This window comes from Barbus barbus, assembly GCF_936440315.1.
Source record: "Barbus barbus genome assembly, chromosome: 15".
Taxonomy (NCBI): Eukaryota; Metazoa; Chordata; class Actinopteri; order Cypriniformes; family Cyprinidae; genus Barbus; species Barbus barbus.
This window is the reverse complement of record NC_136743.1, coordinates 361097-388398: the sequence shown is the minus strand read 5'-3', so window position 1 is coordinate 388398 and position 27302 is coordinate 361097. Positions and strand designations below refer to the sequence as shown.

General features: G+C 40.4%; 1 protein-coding gene across 1 annotated transcript; it reads right to left on the bottom strand.

The window, feature by feature from the left end:
- Positions 1-766: 766 nt before the first annotated feature.
- Positions 767-26740, bottom strand: mau2 (MAU2 sister chromatid cohesion factor). Its single transcript, XM_079436042.1, has 19 exons — positions 26500-26740; positions 26246-26263; positions 26033-26098; positions 21682-21777; positions 19241-19335; positions 19120-19147; positions 16038-16193; positions 14980-15126; positions 12070-12160; positions 11869-11972; positions 11707-11784; positions 9791-9856; positions 9610-9693; positions 9478-9527; positions 8729-8806; positions 8472-8583; positions 8237-8327; positions 6148-6275; positions 767-2036 (listed from the first exon to the last, which is right to left on the bottom strand). Exons 1-19 carry the CDS (start codon positions 26734-26736, stop codon positions 1962-1964), a joined length of 1800 nt encoding a protein of 599 aa, XP_079292168.1. The 5' UTR covers positions 26737-26740; the 3' UTR covers positions 767-1961.
- Positions 26741-27302: the final 562 nt, after the last annotated feature.

Genomic DNA, 27302 nt, shown 5'->3' with positions numbered 1-27302 from the left:
ACTGTGGACCAGCAACTGATTGGTTTTCCACCTTCTTCAAAATAGCGTTTATGTTCAGCAGAAGAAAGAAACTTGGTTTAAACTAATTTCGAGTGAGTAACACTACGACAGAATCGACAGAAAGATGACAGAATTTTTCTTCTTTAAGGTTAAAACAACAAAGAGAAAAAATGCGAAAAACATTTTTTTCAAAGAGAAAAAAATAACTTCCTAATCTTGACTGAAAAAACATGGTTTCTTTAATAGTAATCAATCTATATAGTGCTTTATTTTTATATTTGTTCATTCAATTTCTTGAATGCTCCTGCTATATAGGCCTATTGTACCTGAAAATTAAACACTGTCTGTTTTATTTGTATATTATGTGTATCTTTGTTCTTATTGTTCCACCATACCTTTTCATATTTTGTTATATTGAAATGCTTTGTCTTTATAATAGGGAAATTAGTTTGGCTGTACTGTGCAGACAAAATAGTAAAACCAACATGACAAAGAATTGTGATAAAATCGTGATATTTAAAAAAATTGTGATATATTGTTGCCACATCACCCACCCCTAATTGTAATTTTGATTATTGTGCTGTTTTTATCAGTGGTTTGGACTCTCATTCACTGCAGAGCATCCGCTGCAGAGACACTGAAGCTGATATTTTCTCCATGTTAAGATGAATCTGGATCATTTTCTGAGCCGAGTCGAAGGTGTATTTAGTGACTCTTCATGTGGACGGTGACGTGAACATCTAAAACAGAATAAATCACACAGCATCCTTCATACAGTTCTCCAATTTTATTTTAAAAATCCTGATGATTTTGAAGCAGACAATCTAAATACAATTAGAAAGCGTGGCGTCTGATCCGAGAGCAGAATGAGCCTTTACTACTCAATGTTAAAGCGTCTGATAAACTACAGAAACAACAGCTTTCATAACATTTATACAAACGAAGGCTATTCCAAATCAAAATAATGACAAAGATTATAATATTGTTAAATGTGGTATATAAATATTCAAACTTTACAAAATTTAATAAATGTATTTGTTAAAACTACAGAGGAAAAGATGTAAATACCTTTAAAAGAAAAGCCTGTCCTCACAGCGTTTGTACAGAGAGTAAAACATGAGACGTGCAAGTACAAAACAAACCTGTTCTGAGCACAAATGAGACGCGTGTAAAAATACCAGCGCCGTCACACATCACAGATTCACAAACAGCTCTGAGACCTGATCCGCTGGTCAGATTCACCAGTGATAGAGCTGTGTCCTGCTCCTCGGAACACAACGCAGATGCACGGCACCCTCTGCTGATCACATGACTTCCACTTCCTGCGGCCTGTGACACCAAAATCATATTTCCTGTCATGAAAGTGAAGCCTATTTAAAGATTTTTTTGCAGTCTGTGCAAAAACTGATGTTTTTCTCTCATTACTGTAAGCACATACTGTAAAGATTTATTTAAACCAACATAAACTGAAGGAAGTACAAGAAATACTACCAGAATGCACAAATAATTCGAATAAATGTCAACAAAATTAAGATTACAATAATGAGAATCTAGGGGTTAAATGGGTCACGAAAAAATGACAATGCAAAAAAATCCTAAAACAGGCTTCATTTTTCTGAATATGAAATCTGTTTTGTTTTGTGGTGAATACGAGTTTAATATGAATTGAGATAAGAGTTTATTAATCAACCGCTAAACGACTCGTTACTGCTGCTAACGAGCACAGCTCAACCTGTCTGTGAGGAGCGACGTGTGACGACAGCGTTAAAACAGAGAGAGGAGGAGCAGAACACAAACACACTGTGACCTCTGACCCCTGTCCTCGCTCTGAACAAGCACCCAAAGACATGAACCGTGAACAACTCAATAAGTTAAAATCTGAACAACACAAGAGAAATCTGCAGGTGAAAGGCAGCAGAGTCTCACTCGTCCTGTGTGTGTGTGTGTGTGTGTGTGTGTGTTTAAAGCAGGCTGGCCAGGCTGGTGGTGGGTCCGTTCTGAGCTTGAATCTGCACAGGAGGAGGGCCTTCAGTCCACTGAAACACAGAAAACCTCATCAAACATCTTCATTTACATCATTCAGATGAAAATAAACAGTCTCATGTGAGAATGAATTATGAGATATTCCTCACATAAACATAAAAACACAAGCTGTCAGTGTTGATGTTTGTTATCAATTTAATGCAAAACACTATTACAAATGGACAGATTCTCCTGATTTTTCCATTCTCAGGTGACGTATGTGTGTGTGAGTGCGAGTGTGTGCGAGCGAGTGTGTGTGTGTGTGTGTGAGTATGTGCGCAAGTATGTGTGTGCGCGTGTGAGTATGTGTGTGTGTGTGAGTATGTGTGTGTGTGTGAGTATGTGTGCGCGTGTGAGTATGTGTGTGTGTGTGAGTATGTGTGTGTGTGTGAGTATGTGTGTGTGTGTGAGTATGTGTGCGCGTGTGAGTATGTGTGTGTGTGTGAGTATGTGTGCGTGTGCGCGTGTGAGTATGTGTGTGTGCGGGTGAGTATGTGTGTGTGCGTATGTGTGTGTGTATGGGTGAGTATGTGTGTGTGTGCGTATGTGTGTGTGTGCAGGCGAGTATGTGTGTGTATGAGGCGCCACGTAGGATTTAAATCAAACTTCGCTTATCAATACATACATAACACACGTGCATGCTTTAGTTGTGTATATATGTATATGCGAGTGATCTCATGTGTGGATGTGCGTGAACTTTTCAGTGTAAAAGGAAGCAGCGGCACTTCCGGCGGGACATTTGAAAATGCTTAACGTGACTTAATGCATTAAAACTGTGTTTTTAAAAGACCAAACTTAAACACATTATTAATAAAGCATAAGATGTATAGACAAGCAGATGAGTCCAGAATAAGAACGTAACGCGTTTAATTACAGAAAGCGTTTTCCTCCCATAATACGCTAAACCTGGCTTAATGCGTCAGTTTATAGGTGTCGGAAGCAAAATAAGTGTGGGTGGGTCCTCCCACAGAAAAAAAATAAAATAAAATTACTGGAGTATATTTTCTGTAGTCTGGTGCCTTTTAATTAACGGTGTGTCTATTTACACGAAGTGCAAACAAGCCGTCTTGTTGGCATGGGTTATTTACCTCTGCCCATTAACATCTCAAAGTTACAAAAGATGATTATATCTATGTGTTAAGTGTTAAAGCGTGTACCACAGTGTTTTTGACACAAGAGACCCGCGTCCGCCTTTGGCTGAAATCATTCTTCTCCCTTTTCACATCTCTTATTACATCGGAAAGCCATTTTTTTCAATAAAAATAAAAATGAAGGAAATAATCAAAAAGTTTAAATAAAGTATCGGGTAGGATTAGGTGTATCTGAGCAGCAGGTTTACTTTGCTGTGTCTCGGGAGTGCAGCAGGCGCGAGAAACTAGTGAAAACAGTTTCATTTATATGGACAGAATGAGCCAAGTGCAATAGAGTTGAGGAAGCAGCAGTGTGGAATTCAAGGCTGTAGCTAAATGAAGTTTAATTTATTAGGGCATTCTTCATGTCATGTGGAATGGATTTGACTGACGGCGCTCTGAAAAGCGCACAGACATATTTCGCTGAATTAGAGACGGTAAAAGTGGGTGGGTCCAATATCATTAGTCTTCAAAAGGTTCCGACGCCCATATACACATTATTAATAAAATCAAGCTATGTACATTATAGCATGGTTTATTGTGTTTATTGCGGTTTTTTTTAAAACACTGTTTTAATGCATTAAACCACAGTGTCCCGGCATCTGGAGATTTGCCTAGTAGGCAAACTGACTGAATATATTGGAATATTCTTCAACCAGCTCTCACGGTTTCTTTCACAGTACAACAAACTGGATGCTAAACAGTCAGGTTTCAGGAGTGGCCATTCAACAGAGACTGCACTACTCTCAGTCACTGAAGCCCTGCGAACTGCAAAGGCTGATTCCCAATCATCAGTCCTCATTCTGCTGGATCTTTCTGCTGCTTTTGACACTGTCAATCATCAGATTCTCCTGTCTACCCACTCATCACTGGGCATCACTGGGATTCCACTTCGCTGGTTTGAATCCTATCTCACCGGTAGATCCTTCAGGGTGGCCTGGGGAGGGGAGGTATCCAAACCACATCAGCTGGTCACTGGAGTTCCTCAGGGATCGGTTCTTGGACCCCTCCTCTTCTCCACATGCACTACATCGCTGGGTCCCATCATACATGCACATGGCTTCTCCTATCACTGCTATGCCGATGACACACAGCTCTATCTCTCTTTTCAACCAGATGACCCAACGGTAGCTGCACGGATCTCAGGCTGCCTGGCGGACATCTCGGCATGGATGAAAGAACATCACCTACAGCTCAACCTGGCAAAGACGGAACTTCTGGTCTTCCCTGCCACTCCAACTCTACAGCATGACTTTACGATTCAGTTAGGCTCATCAATGATTACCCCATCAACTTCGGTCAGAAATCTTGGTGTAATCTTTGATGACCAGCTGACCTTCAAAGAGCACATTGCAAAGACTGCTCGATCCTGCAGGTTTGCACTACACAACATCAGAAAGATCAGGCCCTTTCTGACAGAGCATGCTGCGCAACTTCTTGTCCAGGCCCTGGTTGTTTCTAGACTGGACTACTGCAATGCTCTTCTGGCTGGTCTGCCATCAAACACAATCAAACCTCTACAAATGATTCTGAATGCAGTGGCACGACTGATCTTCAACGAGCCCAAAAGAGCGCATGTTACACCTCTCTTCATCTCCTTGCACTGGCTACCAGTGGCAGCTCGCATCCAGTTCAAGACACTGATGCTTGCGTACAGAACTACCACAGGCTCTGCACCCTCCTACTTCCACTCACTATTACGAACCTACATCCCCTCCAGAAGTTTGAGATCTGCTAGTGAGCGACGCCTTGTGGTACCATCACAGAGAGGCTCAAAATCACTCTCCAGAACATTCTCGTTCACCATTCCTGGCTGGTGGAATAATCTTCCCACCCCTATCCGGAACGCCGGATCCCTGGCAATCTTCAAGCAACAACTGAAAACTCATCTCTTTCGGCAGTACTTGACTTCATCCTAAACTCAAAAAAAAAAAGAACAACTCACTCTTTCCCTCTATCTTTCTCTCCACCTACTAGCTTGTACTTATTTGAACAATGACTGAGACTTGGTGTTACGAGCACTTCCTCTGTCTGATTGCCTCTTCAAGATTAATCTCTTTTTGTATTCCCCAATTGTAAATCGCTTTGGATAAAAGCGTCTGCCAAATGACTAAATGTAAATGTAATATATTTTGCCAATATCTCACCTTAGACAATACTTCTAATATTTCCCTTACTGTACGTACAGTACACAAGAATTTTGCATGAAAAATTGGACTGAGGCTACATTTATTACTTAAATAATTGTGTACAAGGATGTATTGGCAAAAAAACCTCACTGTAAATCACTATATAGGTAATATAAGCTTTACAGTTTGACAATGTGTTATTTTAAAAGTAATTTTAATTAAAAATACATTGGATGTTTCACCCCATTCGGTGAAATCGTCAGACGGTCCCTTAACCAGAGCACATATTGCGCTTCAAATCTTTCTCCAGTTTAAATTTACTGCTACAATACACGTTTTTAAATATTTTTTCATGTCAATATGTAGCCAATTTATATCGATATTCTTTTTTCCCCCCAAACTCAAACACATTATTAATAAATCATACTATACTCTACATAGTTTGATTTTATTAATGTGTTTGAGTTTGTCATTTTAAAAACAGTCTTAAAGCATTAAGCCAGGTTAAGCGTATTATGGGAGGAAAACGCTTTCTGTAATTAAACGCATTACGTTCTTATTCTGGACTCATCTGCTTGTCTATATTTTCAAATGTCCCGCCGGAAGTGCCGCTGCTTCCTTTTACACTGAAAAGTTCACGCACATCCACACATGAAATCACTCGCATATACATATATACACAACTAAAGCATGCGTCTTTCTCATCAGAATTGTATACGTTTGTGAATTTTATTTAGTATGTATGTGCGAGTGTTTATAGGTGTATATGCACATGTTTTATGTATGTATGGATAAGCGAAGTTTGATTTAAATCCTACGTGGCACCTCGTGTGTGTGTGTGCGGGTGAGTATGTGTGTGTGCGTACACTGATGAGGTTGTGTTCTGGAAGGCTGCAGGCGGCGATGTGATCCTGCAGGAGCTGCTGGGAGAAGTTCTGGTGCATCTGTGCAGCCTCGTGCGCATCCATGGAGTTCCCACAGGCCTTGTTCAGATCTGGACAGAGACACGTGACGTGAGCTTCTGATCAACACATACAGTCAAACCAAAACTTATTCAGACACCTTCAACATTTCTCACATTATATCACAGTTTATTGCTATAGTTTAGAAAATGGTAATAAAATATGAGAAGAGCTCAGTTAAACTGCGTCAGAACAAATTGATCTTGATGATGTCAGATAACTTTGATAGAAAGGTATGTAATGAATTTGGTTGAATAGCTGTCAGATGTTAAATTTAAGAACACAATTAGCTAAAACCAAATTAGCTCAACCAATCACCAAGCAGTGCTTCATTTAGTTCAGTCTGTGGAGGAAAAACATCACATTAGCAATTAAAGAAAAACACTTCAGCAAAACATGTTCAGATCAAAGTGTCCGAATCATTTTTGAACCCAGATTTATCATCAGTTTTACTGCTAGTCCACTGCATGAAGAATTGTTGGGTGTAATATGTCAATTTACTGTACTTTGCTATCCTCGCTTACATAAATGAACTACAGTGTCCTGCACTCGCTAGTAAAAAAAAATATAAACAATTATATCTGGTGTCCAAATAATTTTTAGTTTGAGCATCTCTTTTTTTACTTTTATTTTATCTTATTTTATCATCAAATACTCAATTTCTTTATTCACAGTAAAATGTCTTATTTTGTTTAAAGGGGTGTGAAATGCACTTTTACATGTTGAACTGAAATGTGTGATGACCCTATACTGATAAAGATCCACCCAGTGCTTTTTTTTAATAATCCCCACTACTCATAAGCACTTTCTCAGAGCAAGCCGTTCACAGATTCTAGGCAGTGATGTCACTTTGCACAGGCCCCTCCCACAACTGTTGATTGACACTGGCATTTTAGCACAGCCCCGCCCTGAGTGAGCTGTAGACAGTCCGCCATTGTTTCGACTGAATGATCACAGCAGTCGTCATTTACTCTGGACATCTGAGCCGCTGAAGATGCAGTGGATTAATTCTGTTTTTGAAGGGAATGCACCCCCGATCCACCTAAATGCATTGTGCTTGTGCGATTCACTTTACACCAGACTGCTTTGTAAATGAGAGTCAGTACAAAGTAGCTTTTGCTAAAAAAGTTGTTACTGAAGAATAGATCGGTAACAAGTCATTCACAAATGTATTTGAAATCGTTTTTGAGCAGTTATAACTGCATGAATAAGAATGAAAACGGAAGAGAGGGGCGGGGTGAGCAGAGCTCATTAGCATTTAAAGGGACATACACCGAAACGGCTCGCTGTGAACAGAGCTGTTTTTGACAGGGTGATAAGGGTGTTTTATGCTACCATTGCGAAATTTTAACTAAAGTACATTATAGACTTTTCATGAAGACACTAAAGAATCTTACCAACTTGTGGAAAATGGGCATCCGATGACCCCTTTAGCATTTTGATTTAAAGGGATAGTTCACCCAAAAATGAAAATCCTGTCACCATTTACTCACCCTCGAGTTGATTCAACCTTGTATAAGTTTCTTTTGCTGAACACAAAAGAAGATATTTTGAGAAAAAAAAAAAAAAAAAAAAACAAAAAAAAAAAAAAAAAAGGTTTGTTTTTTTCATTCTATGGAAGTCAATGGGAACCATCAACTGTTTGGTTCCCAATATTCTTCAAAATATCTTCTTTGATGTTCAACAGATAAAAGAAACTCATACAGGTTTGGAATAACCTGAGGATGAGTAAATGATAATATTTTTTTTAGGTGAACTATCCTTTTAGAAAAAATATCAATATTGTTGTTATTATTCATATATAATCATACATACATATATACAAATATATATATATATATATATATTCACATTAAAAACTGTGCAAGCCTACAAATAAAAAAAAAAAAAAAAAAAAAAAAATTAAGATTTTTCCAAATCATGCAGCCCTGTATATTCCAGATACACATGCACAGGAGAGTTCATGTGTGTGTGTGTGTGTTGCTGAACTGACCCTTGAGCAGAGCTGATGACCAGAGCTGCACAGACATGTCTGGGATCTTACTGGCCAGCTGCATCGCAGGAACCACCATGTTGTTGCTCTCCTGAACACAAACACACAGAATGACTGAGAACGCTTCTCCAGGACGCTCCGCCTGAGCCAACGCTGAGGAAGAGCTGAGTGCTGCAGTGTGTCTGAACAAGTGTGTGTGTGTGTGTGTGTGTGTGAGAGAGAGAGAGAGATTTACTCTGTGGTTCCCCAGCACGTAGAATATGTGTCCCAGCAGCACCAGAGAGCAGGCCGTCAGACGATTCAGATCCTCCGCATTCGACATCTTCAGCGTCTCACGCAGGAAACGCCTGCAAACACACACACACGATCATCAGCATCACTGACTGACACACACACACACGCACTCTCAGACACACACGATCATCAGCATCACTGACACACACTCTCAGACACACACACACGCAAGTCTGAAGACAGGAAGAGGAAACTCACTTGGCTTCATTGTAGCGTCCCTGGAAGAAGGACAGAAGGCCTCGGATGTAGAAGGCAGCGGCGCGCAGACAGTGAGAACTGGACACAGCAGAAACATGAGACTTCAGTTTATAACAGCAGAGATGAAGGCGGGAAAAACTCCAGCACAAGAGCTTTATACGGAGCAGACTGATTCAAAGCAGTTTACCAGAAATACACAACCGTGTCAATGCTGTAAATTCATCAGTACATGACTCTCTGAGTAACATACAGTGGTGATTGATTACTGAATCAGTATTGAGCCAATGATTCAGTGATTCAATGATTCAGTGCTTCGCTTCTGAATGAATCAGTTGAATGAATGATTCACTAAGACAGACACTTGCTGCCATCTACTGGCACTTTTAGTTTCATATTTTCATTTCCGTTTTTAAATAAATCACTTCATATTTACATTAATAGCCATTTATTATCTTTGTTCATGCCGAATCAAAATATTTCTTTCTAAAGCTACTTTTTTGTAATGTCTTTTGTTGGTCATTTCTCAACCAAAATTGATGTGTGTGATGGGTGTGTGTGTGTGTGTGTGAGAGTGTGAGTGAGAGTGTGAGAGTGTGTGAGAGTGTGTGAGAGTGTTATAATATAATTGCACTGTCCTTGGAGCGGACCTGACCTACATTTCACTGCTGGTTATACCCTGTATAATTGTGTATGTCATAAATAAAAAAATCTTGAATCTTGAGAGTGCGTGAGAGAGAGATCGGGGTTACCTGACGGGGAAGTTGTGGTCTGGGTTTATCCGCTCTAATAGATTGTAGAGCTGCACAAATCAAAAGAAGAATAACTTCATGAGTCATTGATGATTACTGATGATGATTATTAATGTGTTTATAATGACTGACCTCCTGATGTCTGTTTCCCTCTCTGATGTACACACTCGCCAGGTTAGTGACGATGAACGTCCACAGCTCCTGATGGGAGGTGAGCTGCGCACACACACACACGCACACACACACGCACACACACATGAATGAGCTCAGCTCCGTCAGGTCTGTAAGAACAGTGTATGTTTGCGTGTCTCACCCGCAGCGCTGTAGTGAACTGGGCCTCAGCGTTATCCATACAGTTGACAGAGATACAGTACAAACCCTGAAACACACAAACATCACATGAGCATCACGTACAGCATCCGTCGTCTCATCTGACCACATCATAGCATCACTGAAGACTGGATTTTACTGAAAAACAAAAGCATTCTTCATTGGGCTGCACGGTTAATTAAAATGAAAAGCGAAAAATCATAATATGGGTTAGTGCAATTATCAAAACACAAAGGCTGTGATTCAATTCAACAAATATCTGCGCTGTGTTTCAGAGCGAGGCGTGTGTTCATGAGTACACGTGAGCAGAGCACGATCCAGTGATGAACTCAGTGATGAACTCCATCTGCTGCGAGCTTGAGTCGCTTTAATGAGATTTAAAAACACAACACGTGCCAAACATCTTCATAAACTTGTAAAGAGACGCACATTTCGACTAAAGAGAATCTTTAAGGGCTCAAAATAAAAGTCTGATGGTTTAATGTTTGAAAATGAAAAAAAAACAAAAATCAAGTTGCAATGTTGTAATAAAATGTAATGTGAAAAATTATTAAACTAATTACTTTACAGTGAAATTACAATAGCAATATTTCTTGTCTTATTTAGGATTTCGTTTATTTTTAATAAGCAGTAATAATAATAAATTATTAATTATTGTTTTTATTTTTATGAAAATTACTAATAAACCAGGTGGATGCTGCACACTGGTGGTGATTGAGGAGAGACCCCCCCCCCCCCACCCCCCACACACACATTTCATCTTGAGCTTTGGGTGTACAGCAATACACAATAGAGAGCTTTATAAATGCATCATTCATTCTTAAACGATTATAGATTATTGTAAGTATTTTAAAGGCCATATTAATTTTGGCCAAATTGTGCAGCCCTGTAAACCAGCACAGCAAACCTGATTTTTTGTGGGGGTTTTTTTAATTCACAATCTCATTTTTATCTGAAAAAGTGCAATTTTATTTCCCCCCCAATCATGCTGCCCTTATTTCTTCATATAAAAGAGTTCACTCAAACTTCAAAATCGTCCTAAATCGCTGCAGAAGTATCCTTCCTACAAAGTGAACATGCAAAGAAGATCAAACACACTTTACAAAAAAAGGTAAAACAGCGATGTAAGACGATTTAGAAGTTGGAGGAGAAAATGAGATGGAGTTTTTCCACATACCCTAACTGTCACGAACCGGAATACACAGAGTTCACGCAGAGCTAGACAAGATGAGCATTTCAGGTTATAAAGTATATAAATTTTACTTTTTGTTTTAAGAAAATAACCGATCGTTTCACTAGATAAGACCCTTCTTCCTCTGCTGGGATCGTTTGGAGCTGCATTGAAACTGTATTTTGGATAGAAGTCCACTATATGGAGAGAAATCCAGAAATGTTTTCCTCAAAAAACTATTTCTTTAGGACTGAAGAAAGAAAGACATGAACATCTCGGATGACAAGGGGGTGAGTCAATTTTTGTTCTGGAAGTGAACTACTACTTTAAATGTTTTTTCTTTAATTGCTAATGTGATGTTTTTCCACCACAGACTGAACTAAATGAAGCACTGCTTGGTGATTGGTCGAGCTAAATTGGTTTTATCTAATTGTGTTCTTAAATTTAACATCTGACAGCTATTCAACCAAATTCATTACATACCTTTCTATCAAAGTTATCTGACATCATCAAGATCAGTTTGTTCAGACGCAGTTTAACTCTGAGCTCTTCTCATATTTTATTACCATTTTCTAAACTATAGCAATAAACTGTGATATAATGTGAGATGTTGAAGGTGTCTGAATAAGTTTTGGTTTGACTGTGTGTGTGTTTGCATGTATGTGAGTGTGTGTGAGAGAGTGTGTGTGTGTTAGAGATGATTGTGATGTTGTGGAGTTTGGTCTCACCAGCAGCGTGTGGAGCTGAGCCGCGTGATTGGAGAAGAGCCGTGGAGACTGCTGACAGAGCTGACACACCTGAGAGATCTGACACACACACACACACACACACACACACTTGTTACACACTGCAGCAGCAGCATCAGGTCGCTCTATCAAACACACACACACCTCCTGCAGCGCTGTGGCCTTGTGTCCCGTCACCAGACGACACATGATGATGTGCTCCAGCAAAATGACTTGAAATGAGGACAGGATGGGGCTGCAGTCCAACACTGAGAAACACACACACCAGAGCATCAGTTATCACACACACACACACACGTGAACACCAGTCTCTGCATGTGTGTTTGGTGATGTGAGGTGACTCACTCTTCAGCTTCTCCAGCTGCATGAGGGCTTTATCAGTGTATTTCTGAGCTTTCTCCAGATACCCAGCCTGCATCGAGTGCATGACCGTCATCTGAAACACACACACACACACCAACACCTCGCCTCATCAAATCATCACCAATGAACACACATTTCATTTCACAAGAACTTTTACAAATAAATCAAGCCTCACTTGCTTTCATATTATTGCACAATTCAACATCTAATTTGTAATTCTATGAGAAAATAAATTTCAATTGGCTTTGATTAAATATAAAAATATGAAATGTTAATAAATTCTTACGTACTCAAATAATCAAAGAAAGTTATAAATGATAAAATAATAAAACATGGTAGAGTCACGTGACGTGCTCATGAACCTAGACGCACTCGAGTAGAGCTCTGTACATTTGGCCTCTTTTTGCTGATTTTTTCGTTTTGTTTTAGGTTTTATTAATTGGTGGTGCTTTAGCTGATGGCATGCAGTCGTAAACAGCAGGAGTTGTCTCCATCGGCTTCTCCGATTAAGAAGAAATCCAAGCCACCGACCGCGAGTGATATGATGGACAAGATGGCCAATACTGTTACACACTTTGAGGACATTCTAAGAACGGAGTTGACGGCGATGCAGAACGAGTTTGCTTCTCACATGTCAGTTGTTCAGTTGCTATGCTCTAAACTGGATCTTCTTACAGGGGAGATGAGAGAACAAAAGAAAGTTGTCGCAGATCACGATAGGCGAGTAGCTGCGCTCGAGCAACAGGTTGTGGACTTACAGGATCGCAGTAGGCGCAGCAATCTGCGTCTGGTTGGATTGCCTGAAGGTTCTGAAAAGGACGACCCTATGGGCGTTTTGAAAAGATCGCTACCGGCGTGGCTCCCGTCTCTGGCGGGCAAAGAGATCTGGTGGAGCGAGTGCATCGCGTGTACACAAGGCTCTCCTCAGATCGTGCTAAACCATGGGTTTTCATCTTTAAACTGCTGCGGTACACGGACAGGGAGCTCATTCTGCGGGCTGCCAGACTTCATGCCCCGGTGAAAACTTCCGAAGGAGCAACCCTGTCTTTCCAGATTTTTCTCCGGTTTTTCGGTAGTTCTGCTTAGGCAGTGTAAATCTCGGTTTGGTCCCATTGTAACCCATCTCCTCTCTACATGGAGGGATGTTGAAAGATGTTCACAACTAGCTACACAATGGCATAGACATTCACCTATTTTCCACAATAATAACCTTCTGTCAGGCAGTACTCTATTTCATTGTCCGCAATGGACTCATAATAAAGTAAACACTCTGGGAGATATCTATGATGATAGTGGTTTAAATTCCTTCCAGAATCTTAAAACTCAATATAATCTGCCAGGCACCTCCTTCTTTATGTATTTGCGCATTAGATCGTATGGGGTGCCCTGGAGCTCTCTGCCTGTTCACTCTTTACACAAACTAATCCTTCCTTCTGAGGAATCTCCCTCCTCTGCTTCACTCATCTATCTCTTTCTTCTTGAGCATTCATACAAACCTTCATCGATCACTACTGTTTGGGCTAAGGATCTTAATGAGGATGTGCATGTTTTATTTTCCGATCAGGTATGGGGTATGTTTAAATTGTCTTCTAAAAACCCTAATCACCAAATGATTCATGGGAAATTGCTGCATAGGGTTTACTTGACTCCAATGAAACGCTTTTATATGAATCTGTTGTCTTCTAAGTGTAATCTCTGTTCTCAAGGAGTTTTAGGCACGTTTTTGTATTTTTTTTGGGAGTGCCCCTCTCTCTCACCTTTTTGGACTCAGCTCTCACAGGACCTGTCATATTTGTTGGGTACTGAGATATGTTTGACTCCATGCCATTTTTTCATGAATGACTTTTGGGACTTCACCTTGTCCGTCCAACAAAGATCTTTACTGTTAGCTGCTCTCACAGCAGCAAAACGATAGCTGGTCAACCGTTGGAATCCTCCTCACACAATGGACAGATGAACCTGGACGGTGTATTTGTTGGACATAATCTCGATGGAACTCTCGTCTTCTCGTATACATGGATATAACGTGAAAACTGTAAGTTCATGGCATTCAGCTTTTAATGTTGTGTCTTCTTTTCTACAATCTTTGTAGAAGATATTTGTTTTTCTATTAATATTTTTTTTAATTAAGTCTACCAGGGGGTAAGATGGGTTGGGTTCTAAATTTGTACAGCTGCTTTTTGCTTTGTACTACTGTTCCACAGAATAAAATTCAATAAACAGTTGAAAAAAAAAATGTGACAAATCAAATCATAACGAATAAAAAGCATACAAGGGCTCATATACCATCACAAATTTTAAGAAAAAAATTGTCGATGATCAATTTATATTTTGCATAAAGAAAATAAATAAATCAATGATCATGCAAAAATAAATTATTGAAACATAATAGCATTTATTAATAATAATAATAATAATGTTTTATTTTTATAGCGCCTTTCAAGAACCCAAGGACACTTCAAAAAATAATACAAGCAACTGGCAAACAAAATACACCAGACAGTCAAGTACTGAACTAATAGTGACAGGATAATGACAGTACTGTACTAATTTATATGTATATTAATTGTGTATATTTATTTATTTTTAAATGTTTTAATTCATTTCAAATCAATTTTAAAATGTTTATTGTGATTATTTTTGATTATTTTAATTCCTTTTCATGTAAAGCACTTTGACTTACCATTGTGTATGAAATGTGCTATATAAATAAACTTATACTGATTTACACACACACACAAAAAATAATATTTCTTCACATTAAAGTAATGGGAACCTAAACAGATTGTAATATTCCTATAAGCAGGCTTTATTTTTCAAACACATAGATTGAGAAATAATAAGCAGTGTGACGGAGCATGCATGTGTGCTGTGAGACGTGAGGACGCTCACCAGATAGACGAGGACACACATGTGCTCTTTGGGCAGCCAGTGGAAGAGATCAGCCGAGTTACTGGGCAGGATTTCATCATCGTGGAGCGTGGAGATGGTCTGGATGCACTGCTGCAGCTGCTTCAGACACGGCTTGACGCTCTTCACCTGCGCACACACACACACACGTGACCATCTACACTCAGTCCTGATCGGGTCAAACTAGCGCTGGGCGATTTTACAGATGTTATCGATTAATTTGAATTTAATGTTTTGCCATGATTTAATTTTTTATAAATCGAGGAATCACGATTTTGAATAGAAATATTACCAAACGTCAGAATTAGACACTTTGACGATATGCCGGTGATAACAGCAAAGAGAAAAGAGCGATCCAAGCGCACGTGATTAATCTCTCACGAGTGACGCACTCATATCACACAGAATGTGCTTTTGTGTTGATAAAGATGCGACGCATGCAGTGTTAACGTGAGCGCCGTGTTTTATAAAGGCGTTTCATGCAGGAACCATGAGCGCAACAGTCAAACACATCATGTTTACACAGAACAGACAATGGAAAAGCAGCACAATCCAATTAAAAACCTGTGAAGAACTACTACTGTATGTCTGATATTTCATGGCTGAAAGCTGCTGATCATTGTTTTTACAGAACATTTATAGTTAATAATCTACTGCTGTCATTTTGAATTACCTTGACTTTTGGGATTTTTTAAAAGCATTTTCCTCATATTATTTCTGAACATACATGTATAAGACAAATCTGTACAAGATGTAGATGTAGTTCATGCATCTTTTCTGCAAAAATATGAAACAGTTTAACATTTAAATCATGTTTACAACTTCATATGTTCTGCACTTTGAATAGAATTTCCTGAAGCTAAAGGGTTAATAAAGAAAAGGTTACTTGAATCATGTTGTAGTTACATTTTCAAGTTGAATCAAGATTTTTTTTTTTTTTGGCCATATCGCCCAGCCCTAGGTCAAAGACAATGTAAAGAAGAGTCAAATAACAGAGTGATGAGCTTGTAACGGAGGAGAAGTGTGTGGCTCTCTCTCACCTGTCCGGCGTCCAGGTAATGCGTCACCTGCAGCACCAGGAAGAAAACACGCAGAGACTCCTTCTGGATGGGGTTTCCCTGCCAGGTCTCCACAATCTGACCGCAGAGAGTCAGGAGCGGATGGACCTCCTGCAGCTTACGCTCCATCAGCAGCAACTACAGATCAATCAGAGACACTGAGAAGATCTGCTGATCCCAAAAATCACAGCCTTATCACTTCACTAGATATCACGCATTTCACAGCAGTTCTGCTTTGGACAAGCATCAGTAAAGTGAAGAAGTCTCGTGTTCTCCCTCAATTTCTGTCCGAATCCGAGCCATCTGATCAATTCTCAGCCCATTTTCACACGTGTGACATTATTTTACATCAAATACTTATTTCAAGGTTACAGAAGCAAATGCAAACATTATGTTTTCTGCTTTTAGAGCATCCAAGAAGCCACAAAATTACAGGTTTTGTGGGCAAAAAAAAACTTATTTTGCTCATTTTGTGAAGTTCTTTGACATTAATTAATTACAGACCGATCTCGAATCTCCCTTTTCTGTCAAAGATATTAGAAAAGGTAGTATCATCACAACTATGTTCCTTCTTAGAGAAAAATTATATCTGTGAGGATTTCCAGTCAGGTTTTAGACCATATCATAGTACTGAGACTGCTCTCATTAGTCACAAACGCCCTGCTTCTATCATCTGATCGTGGTTGTATCTCTCTATTAGTGCTACTGGATCTTAGCGCTGCGTTTGACACTATCGACCACAACATTCTTTTAAATAGACTAGAAAATAATGTTGGCATTAGAGGAAGTGCACTGGCATGGTTCAAATTGTACTTATCTGACCGACATCAGTTCGTAGCAGTGAATGAAGAGGTATCATATCGATCACAAGTGCAGTATGGAGTACCTCAAGGCTCAGTACATGGACCGTTATTTTTCACACTTTACATGTTACCCTTGGGAGATATCATTAGGAAACATGGTGTTAGCTTTCACTGTTATGCTGATGATACCCAGCTCTATATTTCTTCGCGACCTGATGAAACTTACCAATTTGCAAAACTAACAGAATGTATAGTTGATATCAAAAACTGGATGACTAGCAATTTCTTACTGCTAAATTCTGAAAAAACAGAGGTGTTAATTATTGTAGCAAAAACGTTTGCATGTAATAATCTAGATCACGGTCTAATACTTGATGGCTGTTCTGTAAATTCTTCGTCATCAGTCAGGAACCTAGGCGTACTTTTTGATAGCAATCTTTCCTTCAAAAAACATGTTTCTAGCATTTGTAAAACTGCATTTTTCCACCTTAAAAATATATCTAAATTACGACCTATGCTCTCAATGTCAAATGCAGTAACATTAATTCATGCATTCATGACCTCGAGGCTAGATTATTGTAATGATTTATTGGGTGGTTGCTCTGCACGTTTAATAAACTCCAGCTGGTTCAAAATGCAGCAGCTAGAGTTCTTACTAGAACCAGGAAGTATGACCATATTAGCCCGGTTCTGTCAACACTGCACTGCCTCCCTATTAAACATCGGATACATTTTAAGATCTTGCTAATTACCTATAAAGCCCTGAATGGCTTAGCTCCTCAGTATTTGAGCGAGCTCTTATCACATTATAGTCCTTCACGTCCGCTGCGATCTCAAAACTCTGGCCATTTGATAATACCTAGAATATCAAAATCAAATGCGGACGGGAGATCGTTTTCCTATTTATCGCCCAAACTCTGGAACAAGAGCTGATAAAATGTAAAAACTGTAACTTGAATGCAATGCAAGTCGCTTTGGACAAAAGCGTCTGCTAAATGCGTCTGCTAAATGCGTCTGCTAAATGTAAATGTAAAGAATCTACCTAACACTGTTCGGGAAGCAGACACACTCTGTCAGTTTAAATCTAGATTAAAGACCCATCTCTTTAACCTGGTTTACACATAACACACTATCACATTTGTTACATTGTTAGAAGAATGGCATCTACGATAATATTAGTCTGTTTCTTTCTTATTCCGAGATCACCGAAGCAACCCAGATCCAGACTGTATCCAGATCAGATGGTGGATCAGCACCTAGAGATGACCTCTACAGCAGGACACCTAGATGAGCTCCAGAGACTGACCCCCAGTGAAGACCCTGTCTCCAAGACGGCCATCGGGACAAGACCACAGGAACCAGATGAGTCCTCTGCACAATCTGACTCTGCTGCAGTCTAGATTTAAACTGCTGATTTTGTCTGGCCAGAGGAGAATGACACTATTTCGACAAACTATTTCCCCGTCTAAATACTGTAAAGCTGATATAAAGCCACACAGTTTTATATCAAGCCGATGTAAAGCTGCTTTGACACAATTTGCATTGTTAAAAGCGCTATACAAATATTGACTTAAGAGTGGAAAAATGTAAATACTCCACTTTCGCAGACTGCAAGTTAAATTATTTGTTTTGAAAACCTATTCCTGAAACTGTTGTCATTTTACTCCTTTTGTTATTTTGATCATTAAAGCTGATATATAGTTTGAAAGATTATAATTAAAAAAAGATAGACAGTTTGTATTGATGTTTTTAACTGAGCATTATCAGGTTAGATGATATTTGTCTTTTATGCAAATCAACAGAATTTTCTCTTCAAGATACAGGACAAAACAGATGAATAAATGAGTGTTTTACTGACATCACTGGAAAAATCTGACATTGAAACATTTTTCTGCAATATATATTGTGATATGAACAAAATACAGGAACTTCCAACAGATACCGGACCTGTATTTGGAAAGAATAAATTTTTTAACATGAAATCCTTTTAAGGCCTGCAAAATTTGGGAGTTCATACTTGGGTTTAGTTTTTAGAAAAACCAACTCAAACCTCTTTCAGTAAAAGTCTTTATGTAGGACGCATTCTCACTGTTTTTAACCAATTCAATATGCTTTTAAAATAATAACTGCCATGGTTTTATTGTGATTATTGATTATATTGAGATTTTTGTGATATGAAGTAAAAATATTAAGAGCTGCATTGTAATACTGTAAAATAAAAATTGTATTTATATTTACTTCACAAGAGTGATGTTACTCACCATGCCTTTGCTCAACAGGAACAGAGCTCTGTGAAAATGACCAGCAGAGTTACCACATTAACATCTGTGTGAAATTAAACATTCATATATAGTAACAAATCGATGTGAAGTTCTGAAAGACCTGGTATATTCGGATCCCACGACTCTGGCGTATTCTGCACCGACCCCCAGCAGATCACAGGCCGACACCAGATCCTTCTCCAGCGTGTGGAGTTGCTGCAGCAGAACAACATCCAGCACATGCTATCATCATCATCATCACCACCACAAACCGGCTTATCTGAGTCTGACTCTTTTATTAAATTCAGCAAGAGTGTGCTGTGGACTGTAACGATGCACTAACAAGTGTGTGTGTGTCTGTCTGTGCGTGTGAGTGAGTGCGTGCGTCTGTGTGCGAGTGAGTGCGTGTGTGCGAGTACGTGTGTGCGTGCGAGTGAGTGAGTGCGTGCGTGCGTGCGTCTGTGTGCGAGTGAGTGCGTGCGTGCGAGTACGTGTGTGCGTGCGAGTGAGTGCGTGCGAGTGCATATGCGAGTGTGCGCGTGCGAGTGAGTGCATGCGAGTGCATATGCGAGTGTGTGCGTGCGAGTGAGTGCGTGCGAGTGCATATGCGAGCGTGTGCGTGTGAGTGAGTGCGTGCGCATATGCGAGTGTGTGCGTGAGTGAGTATGACTGCATGTGAGTGCGTGCGAGTGCATATGCGAGTGTGTGCGTGCGAGTGCATATGAGAGTGTGTGCGTGTGAGTGAGTGCGTGCGCATACGCGAGTGTGTGCGTGTGAGTGAGTGCGTGCGAGTGCATATGCGAGTGTGTGCGTGTGAGTGAGTGCGTGCGTGCGTATATGCGAGTGTGTGCGTGTGAGTGAGTGCGTGCGCATATGCGAGTGTGTGCGTGTGAGTGAGTACGACTGCGTGTGAGTGCGTGCGAGTGCATATGAGAGTGTGTGCGTGTGAGTGAGTGCGTGCGAGTGCATATGCGAGTGTGTGCGTGCGAGTGCATATGAGAGTGTGTGCGTGTGAGTGAGTGCGTGCGCATACGCGAGTGTGTGCGTGTGAGTGAGTGCGTGCGAGTGCATATGCGAGTGTGTGCGTGTGAGTGAGTGCGTGCGTGCGTATATGCGAGTGTGTGCGTGTGAGTGAGTGCGTGCGCATATGCGAGTGTGTGCGTGTGAGTGAGTGCGTGCGCATATGCGAGTGTGTGCGTGTGAGTGAGTACGACTGCGTGTGAGTGCGTGCGAGTGCATATGAGAGTGTGTGCGTGTGAGTGAGTGCGTGCGAGTGCATATGCGAGTGTGCGCGTGTGAGTGAGTGCGTGCGAGTGCATATGCGAGTGTGTGCGTGTGAGTGAGTGCGACTGCGTGTGAGTGAGTGCGTGAGAGTGCATATGCGAGTGTGTGCGTGCGAGTGCATATGCGAGTGTGTGCGTGCGAGTGCATATGCGAGTGTGTGCGTGTGTGAGTGAGTGCGACTGCGTGTGAGTGCGTGCGCTTGAGTGCGACTGCGTGCGAGTGAGTGCGTGTTTGTGCGTGTGTGTGCGAGTGCGTGTGAGCGCGAGTGTGTCTGTGTGCGTGTGAGTGAGTATGTCTGTGTATGCGTGAGTGAGTGAGTCTGTGTGTGCGAGTGTCTGTGTGAGTGAGTGTGTGTGTGAGTGTCTGTGTGAGTGAGTGTGTGTGTGAGAGTCTGTGTGAGTGAGTGTGTGTGTGAGAGTGTGTGTGTGCGTGCGAGTGCATATGCGAGTGTGTGTGTGCGTGTGAGTGAGTGCGAGTGAGTGCGTGTGAGTGCGACTGCATGTGAGTGCGTGCGAGTGCATATGCGAGTGTGTGTGCGCGTGTGAGTGAGTGCGTGCGAGTGAGTGCGTGTGAGTGCGACTGCATGTGAGAGTGCGTGCGAGTGCATATGCAAGTGTGTGCGTGCGAGTGAGTGAGTGCGTGCGAGTGCATATGCGAGTGTATATGCGAGTGTGTGCGTGTGAGTGAGTGCGACTGCGTGTGAGTGAGTGCGTGCGAGTGCATATGCGAGTGTGTGTGTGCGTGCGAGTGAGTGCGTGCGAGTGAGTGCGTGTGAGTGCGACTGCATGTGAGAGTGCGTGCGAGTGCATATGCGAGTGTGCGTGTGAGTGAGTGCGTGTGAGTGAGTGCGTGTGAGTGAGTGCGTGTGAGTGAGTGCGTGCGAGTGCGTGCGAGTGAGTGCGAGTGCATATGCGAGTGTGTGCGTGTGAGTGAGTGCGACTGCGTGTGAGTGAGTGCGAGTGTGTGCGTGCGAGTGCGTGCGAGTGCATATGCGAGTGTGTGCGTGAGTGAGTGCGACTGCGTGCGAGTGTGTGTGTGCGAGTGAGTGTGTGCGAGTGTGTGCGTGCGAGTGCATATGCGAGTGTGTGCGTGTGAGTGGGACTGCGTGCGAGTGAGTGCGTGCGTGTTTGTGCGTGTGAGTGAGTGCGCGAGTGAGAGTGCGTGTGTGTGTGCGAGTAAGTGAGTCTGTGTGTGCGAGTGTGTGTGAGTGAGTGTGTGCGAGTGTGAGTGTGTGCGAGTGAGTGTGTGTCTGTCTGTGTTTCTGTGTGTGTGTCGTACCGCCAGCTGAAACAGCAGTCTGCAGTGCCAGTAAGGAGTCTGCTGTGAGATCTGGATGGCCTTCCGTAACAGCGGTTTTGCCGAATCAACCAAGTTCTTCAGAAGAGAAGAGTACTTTTTTTACACATCAACACAAATACACACAAACTACACAACTGATGTATCTAAAACAGCGGTTTTATATATAGCACTCTGGTCAGTGCAAGCTGAATTTAAATGTGCTTTATAAATAAACTTACTATATTTTTAATATAAAAATATATTATATTGTACTTTTAAAATAATATATTTTAAAATAAAAATTTTAAAATAATATTTTATACATACATATAAAACTTTTTATTTTACTTATAGCTATTCTTCTATTATGAAACAAATATACACATACATATATACATACACACACACACACACAGGTGGCCAAAATTATTAGACTATTAAGCATTATTTTAAACATTATGCACTTTTTCCAAAAGTAGCCTGTTTTTTTTATTACTTTGACTTAAAGTGCATTATTAATATTTTGCTCGAAGCGCCCTCTTGTGGCCTCAGGAGAGAAGTCTTGAGCTTTTTTTCCACTCTAACTGAAATTATTCCTTATAAATTCAAATATTGTTAATATTTAAGTACAAAATTAGAATGTAGTTTTTCAGCCAATTTGACAGCCCTAGTATACACACAGTACGCCTGATCTCGAAAGAGAAAGTAAAAAGTGAGCACGCATTCAAAAGTGATTTTAATTCCTTGCATATTAATAACAGCTCCCTGATGCCCGCAATTTATACACCGTATAATCACCCAACGATATTTGCAAGAGAAAGCACTGAAATATATTTTTCCTCCCATCTTGTATTTATTCCCTTTAGGGGTTCCGTAGTACATATCTCCTTTCCGAACACGGTATTCGGATTCGGGAACATCCATTATGTGAAGCGTAAAATATTTTTGATTTATTAGGACGTTAATAGTTAATAGTAAACATTGATTTCTTGAGTCTGGACTACCCATAGTATAGACCAGGGGTCAGCAAGTAAGTTTGGCATCGGGCCAAATAAATTTAAATAGTCAAAGGATAATTTAAGATATTAATTGATGAAAAATGCAACCAGTATTGCCTGTGACTTACTGTTCCAGTGTATTTTGTAACTGGTAGTGAGCTGTTACTCTGTGTAAAATCCTGCGACACTCAAAAAGTCACATTTGTGTGGCGGTGTCCGATCAGTATGTGAGCGGAGTGGAGTGTCAACAATTTCCCCTCCGCGCTCCGAGCATTTAATAATCACTCCGCTCCGCTCTCACTAGCTGGGTTTCCATCACCCTGCTTTAATAATCGCATGAGAAACGAGTGACGGAAACGCCAAATTTTTAATACAAATCCCTTAATTCGCAAAAAAGTGTACACACTCGCTTGAGGTGGTTTTTGACTTGTGCGAAAAAGGATTAACGAGAATAAAAGGAGATGGAAACACATTTTGCGAATAACTTCCTCCAAGCACATCAAAAAAAGTCATGTGACTTTGCGCTATGAGACGGGATAACCTGACTAGTAGCGGACTGATCTCGCTCCACAGCATCTGAAATGTTGATTCGGTCGTTCTGAAATGCCTGAGCAAAGTCTGTCATCAAAGTATTTATGTATAATTGTCTTACACGACTGTTCCCAAACAGCAGCATTCATGCTCGCTCTGAGGCGCAATTAATTTTTCATACATGAAAATTATTATATTCAGTGGCTTACCCTAGTTTTCTATAGGCTATTTAGTGCCAGTTTACAAGGAAGTGACGTTTTTGTTCTCTTTGACTCGTTGGATGGAAACGGTGCTCATTCGCAAATATTTTATGCGATATTTCAATTTTGTTAAATTTGCAACTTTGGATGGAAACCTGGCTACTGATATCAGAAACACCGCTCTGCGTCTAAAGTATTTCAGTATGTTTGAAATATCACAGTTCTATGGAAGCCCTTTTCCGCCACTGAATAAAAAAAATCAAAAAAGGTTATTGCAACTTTTATCTCACAACTTTTTTTTCTCAGAATTGTAAGATATAAACTCCATATTGCGAGTTATAAAGTCAGTATTAAAACAACTAAAAACAGATCCAAAACTAAAAGATAAAACTTTATAAATACTACCTATAAAAGCGTCTGCTAAATGACTAAATTATTATATATATATATATATATATATAAAATCAGAAGTGTGTGTGTGTATGTGTATATATATATATATATAAAGGGAAAGGAAAGTGGTGTGTGGCCAAGTATGGTGACCCATACACAGATACACACACACTTATTATCATTATTTACACTCCGTGTAAAATGGTTTAGTTTGGATGATAATATATTAGGGATGCACGATATTTATCGACCGATATGAGAGAAAGTGACGTCACTTTTATTGCTCCGATAACTAGATCCGATACAGTATGCTTGCTGGTAAATGAATCAATCGGTCTGATTGATCTGAGAGGCATCTTCTGTCGAGTGCAAGTGATTGCAGCTGTAAACTGCAGTGACTCTCAGCATGTGTTGTGCTCATTACGTCATTATTTGTGAACATCTTCGGCGGTCTGGAAGTTGTTCTCGGTGGCAGAGGAGGACAATGCCATTGCTATTGAGTCTTCTCTCTTTTCCTCGCTTTCCTTCGGTTTTAAATAACTTGTAAAAGCACCGTGCGCATTTTATTTTCACTTTTAAATTAACGGTAATTCGGCATCAATTGCTTGAATTCAATTCAAGCAACAACAAAATACAACATAGAACATATAGCTAACTTTTATTAGCAAAACAAATAAAAATGCACCATGCTATATGCCTAATATAAAATAACAGATAACGTACAAATTTTTAATATGCATGGTAGGCCTATACAAAACTGAAAATCAGTAAAGACTGAGGAACAAATAATTATTAAACGTAGAGCGTTTATTAGTGAGATGGAAAGTGTTGAGGCACGGACTGCATACAGCTTGATGTAAAATAACGGGGAAAATATCAGTTTAAATAAAATAAAAATCAGCAAATACTGTGGAACCAAATAGGCTAAATGAGAAACGAGTGCTTAATAAATAAATAAATAAATAGACCATATATCAGCTTAGATAAATGGCAGGTCAACAGGCTTTTCAAAATCCAAAAGTATTTTTAAAACAGGTGCTTTTACATTTGGTTTAGAAACTCTTCTGCCATCGTCTCACTCTCGTCAGTCAGCTCCACTCTCTCCTCAGGTGATCAATGAAATCTGATCGTGATGCGCGACTGTCGTTCTTCACAGAAAAGAACCGAAATACATGCCTCACAGACATGATAAATATATCTATAGAAAGCTTTAAATTGCTACTTAACGAAATAAATAAAAACGAAAACAAAAACTATTTAATACAATCGTTATCCGTGAAGATTCACTTCTCTCTAAAGGCGCGTCTAACGAGGAGATGGTAATTAACACATTGATGGTAATTACTTTTGCTGGGGCTTTTTCTTTATTGAGTGTATTTGAAGCAGAACTCTTGATCTGTGCTGACGGCTCGCTGCGGGACACTAAACACCGTCGAGTCGCGGCACAGTCTCATGTTGTTTCCAGCAGCAAGGCAATTTGTTTTCATCACTAATTGATGGATGTCTAAAATATAAAGATAAGGAGAAGCCTAAAACAGGCCCGGCCCATGTCTGAACTATGACGTGAATATTGGCCCAAAGCCCGGCCCTAGGGACATAAGGAGCCGACTTTAAATTAAATTTAAAATAATAATAATAATAAAAAGGGGCTAAAAGTGTGTTGTAACGCAAGCGTTACTGAACATGTACAGAGTAAAATATTACTTAAAATCGATTAGTAATGCCTTACACTACTGCGTTACAGCAAATAGTAATACGTTACTGTAACGCGTTACTCCCAACACTGCTTAAAGACTATATAACTCTCTCATCCTCCTGCACTAAAAACATTGAATAGATGCGTTTCTTTATGCATGAAATATCTGAATATAAATGTGTTGTTAATTGCAGATAAACCATAGTTCTGTCATAATTCTGTTTAACCATTTCTGTTACAAAGTATTGTGGTGCCTTACACACAAAATAAAACACATTTGAAGAGTCAGGACTGATGTTTGCTATAGTTAGGTATAGTTTTGTATTCTCCTGGGTGCACAAACTGCAGATTATATGAAAATTGTAATATAAAAATATGAATTTATCGGTATCGGTCATGAGAAGGACTTAATTATCGGTACAAAATGTTCATATGGTGCATCCCTATAATATATAGCCCTTTATGTTTTAGAGGGAAGGTCCGTAGGAAGAGGCAGGTGTGATTAAAGCTGTGCTGTGTTGTGAATCCCTCACCTGCTGGCAGTACAGCTCTGACAGGAGACTCGCCGCCTCAAACTTCACATCCTCAAACTGTGCTACCTGCACACCTGGGCTAAGGAAAGCTCAATAAAGCACTGGCATCATTAGACATCATCAAACTCAGCTGTGTGTCTCCATACCGTTTACATGCATCACAATCTCAACACAAATGGACAAGAGCAAGTTTGCCATCTGTTTAAAGGATACCTGCTGTGAGATAAGCCACTGAAATAGAGACAGAAACAGAAGTCATATCTCCAGCAGCACATCCATAATCCCACACAACAAACACACATATATGCTTTACTACCAACAAGCCCTTAAAACACGAAAACATCACCAATAGCACATTCCATCATTGAATCTGTGGATGAATTATTAATAATAACACTGTAACACGCAGGCCGGGACTGCGGCCTAGTCGCTCGGCTGAAGCCTCGGCCTTTCCTGCGCGCTCTCACCGCTTTCTCGAGGTGCGTGCGGGCCAGCTCGCTGTTCTTCGTGTGGTGGTAGAGCACCGAGCCGAGCTGCAGGTGCGTGCGGGCCTCCACACTCTGCGGAGGCTTGAACTGGAAGACGGCCTGCAGGCAGTGCACACACAAGCGGATTTTGGGAGGGCTAGAGGTTCGGAAATGTTCGGCGAAACCGAGCAGAGCCAGATACCAGGAGTCCGGAGCCTCCGCGCCAGCCGCCATCATCACCACAACAACAACACGAGAGCTCGGCAAATCTCGCGAGAGTTCCGCGGCCTTACCCTGAACGAGAGCTGGGCTGAATCTCGCGAGAGGACTATTTCTCTGTTGCCAATATAGACATTTTGTTGCTAGATTTAGCAACTTGTCAGACTACCCTAGCAACAGATTTAGCTATTTTTAAGTATTTGGCAACTTTTGAAAAGTGACCGTAAACTCATAGATAATGACCAAAACAATCCAAGGTTCTTATTTAGCACAGTGGCTAGATTAACAAATAAACAGACACCGCCCGATCTAAATATTCCCTCACAGTTTAATAGTAATGACTTTATGAATGTCTTTACTGATAAAATAGATAACATCAGAAATACAATATCAAATGTAGATTCTACTGCGTCTAGTATTTCAGCTTCATTCATCGCACCCAAAGAAAAACTGCAGTGCTTTACAACTATAGGACAGAAAGAGCTAAATAAACTTATCAGTGCATCTAAACCAACAACGTGTTTATTAGATCCTGTACCCACTAAACTACTGAAAGAGTTGTTACCCGTAGCAGAAGAACCGCT

What these genes read in the sequence shown, in the direction of transcription:
- mau2 (XM_079436042.1), bottom strand. Translation starts at nt 26,736, where the DNA reads ATGATGGCGGCTGGCGCGGAGGCTCCGGACTCCTGGTATCTGGCTCTG. An exon ending in ATTACCTGGACGCCGGACAG is followed by an intron (nt 15,127 to 16,037) that starts GTGAGAGAGAGC and finishes GTGTGTGCGCAG; the next exon opens with GTGAAGAGCGTCAAGCCGTG. An exon ending in GGACGCTACAATGAAGCCAA is followed by an intron (nt 8,584 to 8,728) that starts GTGAGTTTCCTC and finishes GTGTGTTTGCAG; the next exon opens with GCGTTTCCTGCGTGAGACGC.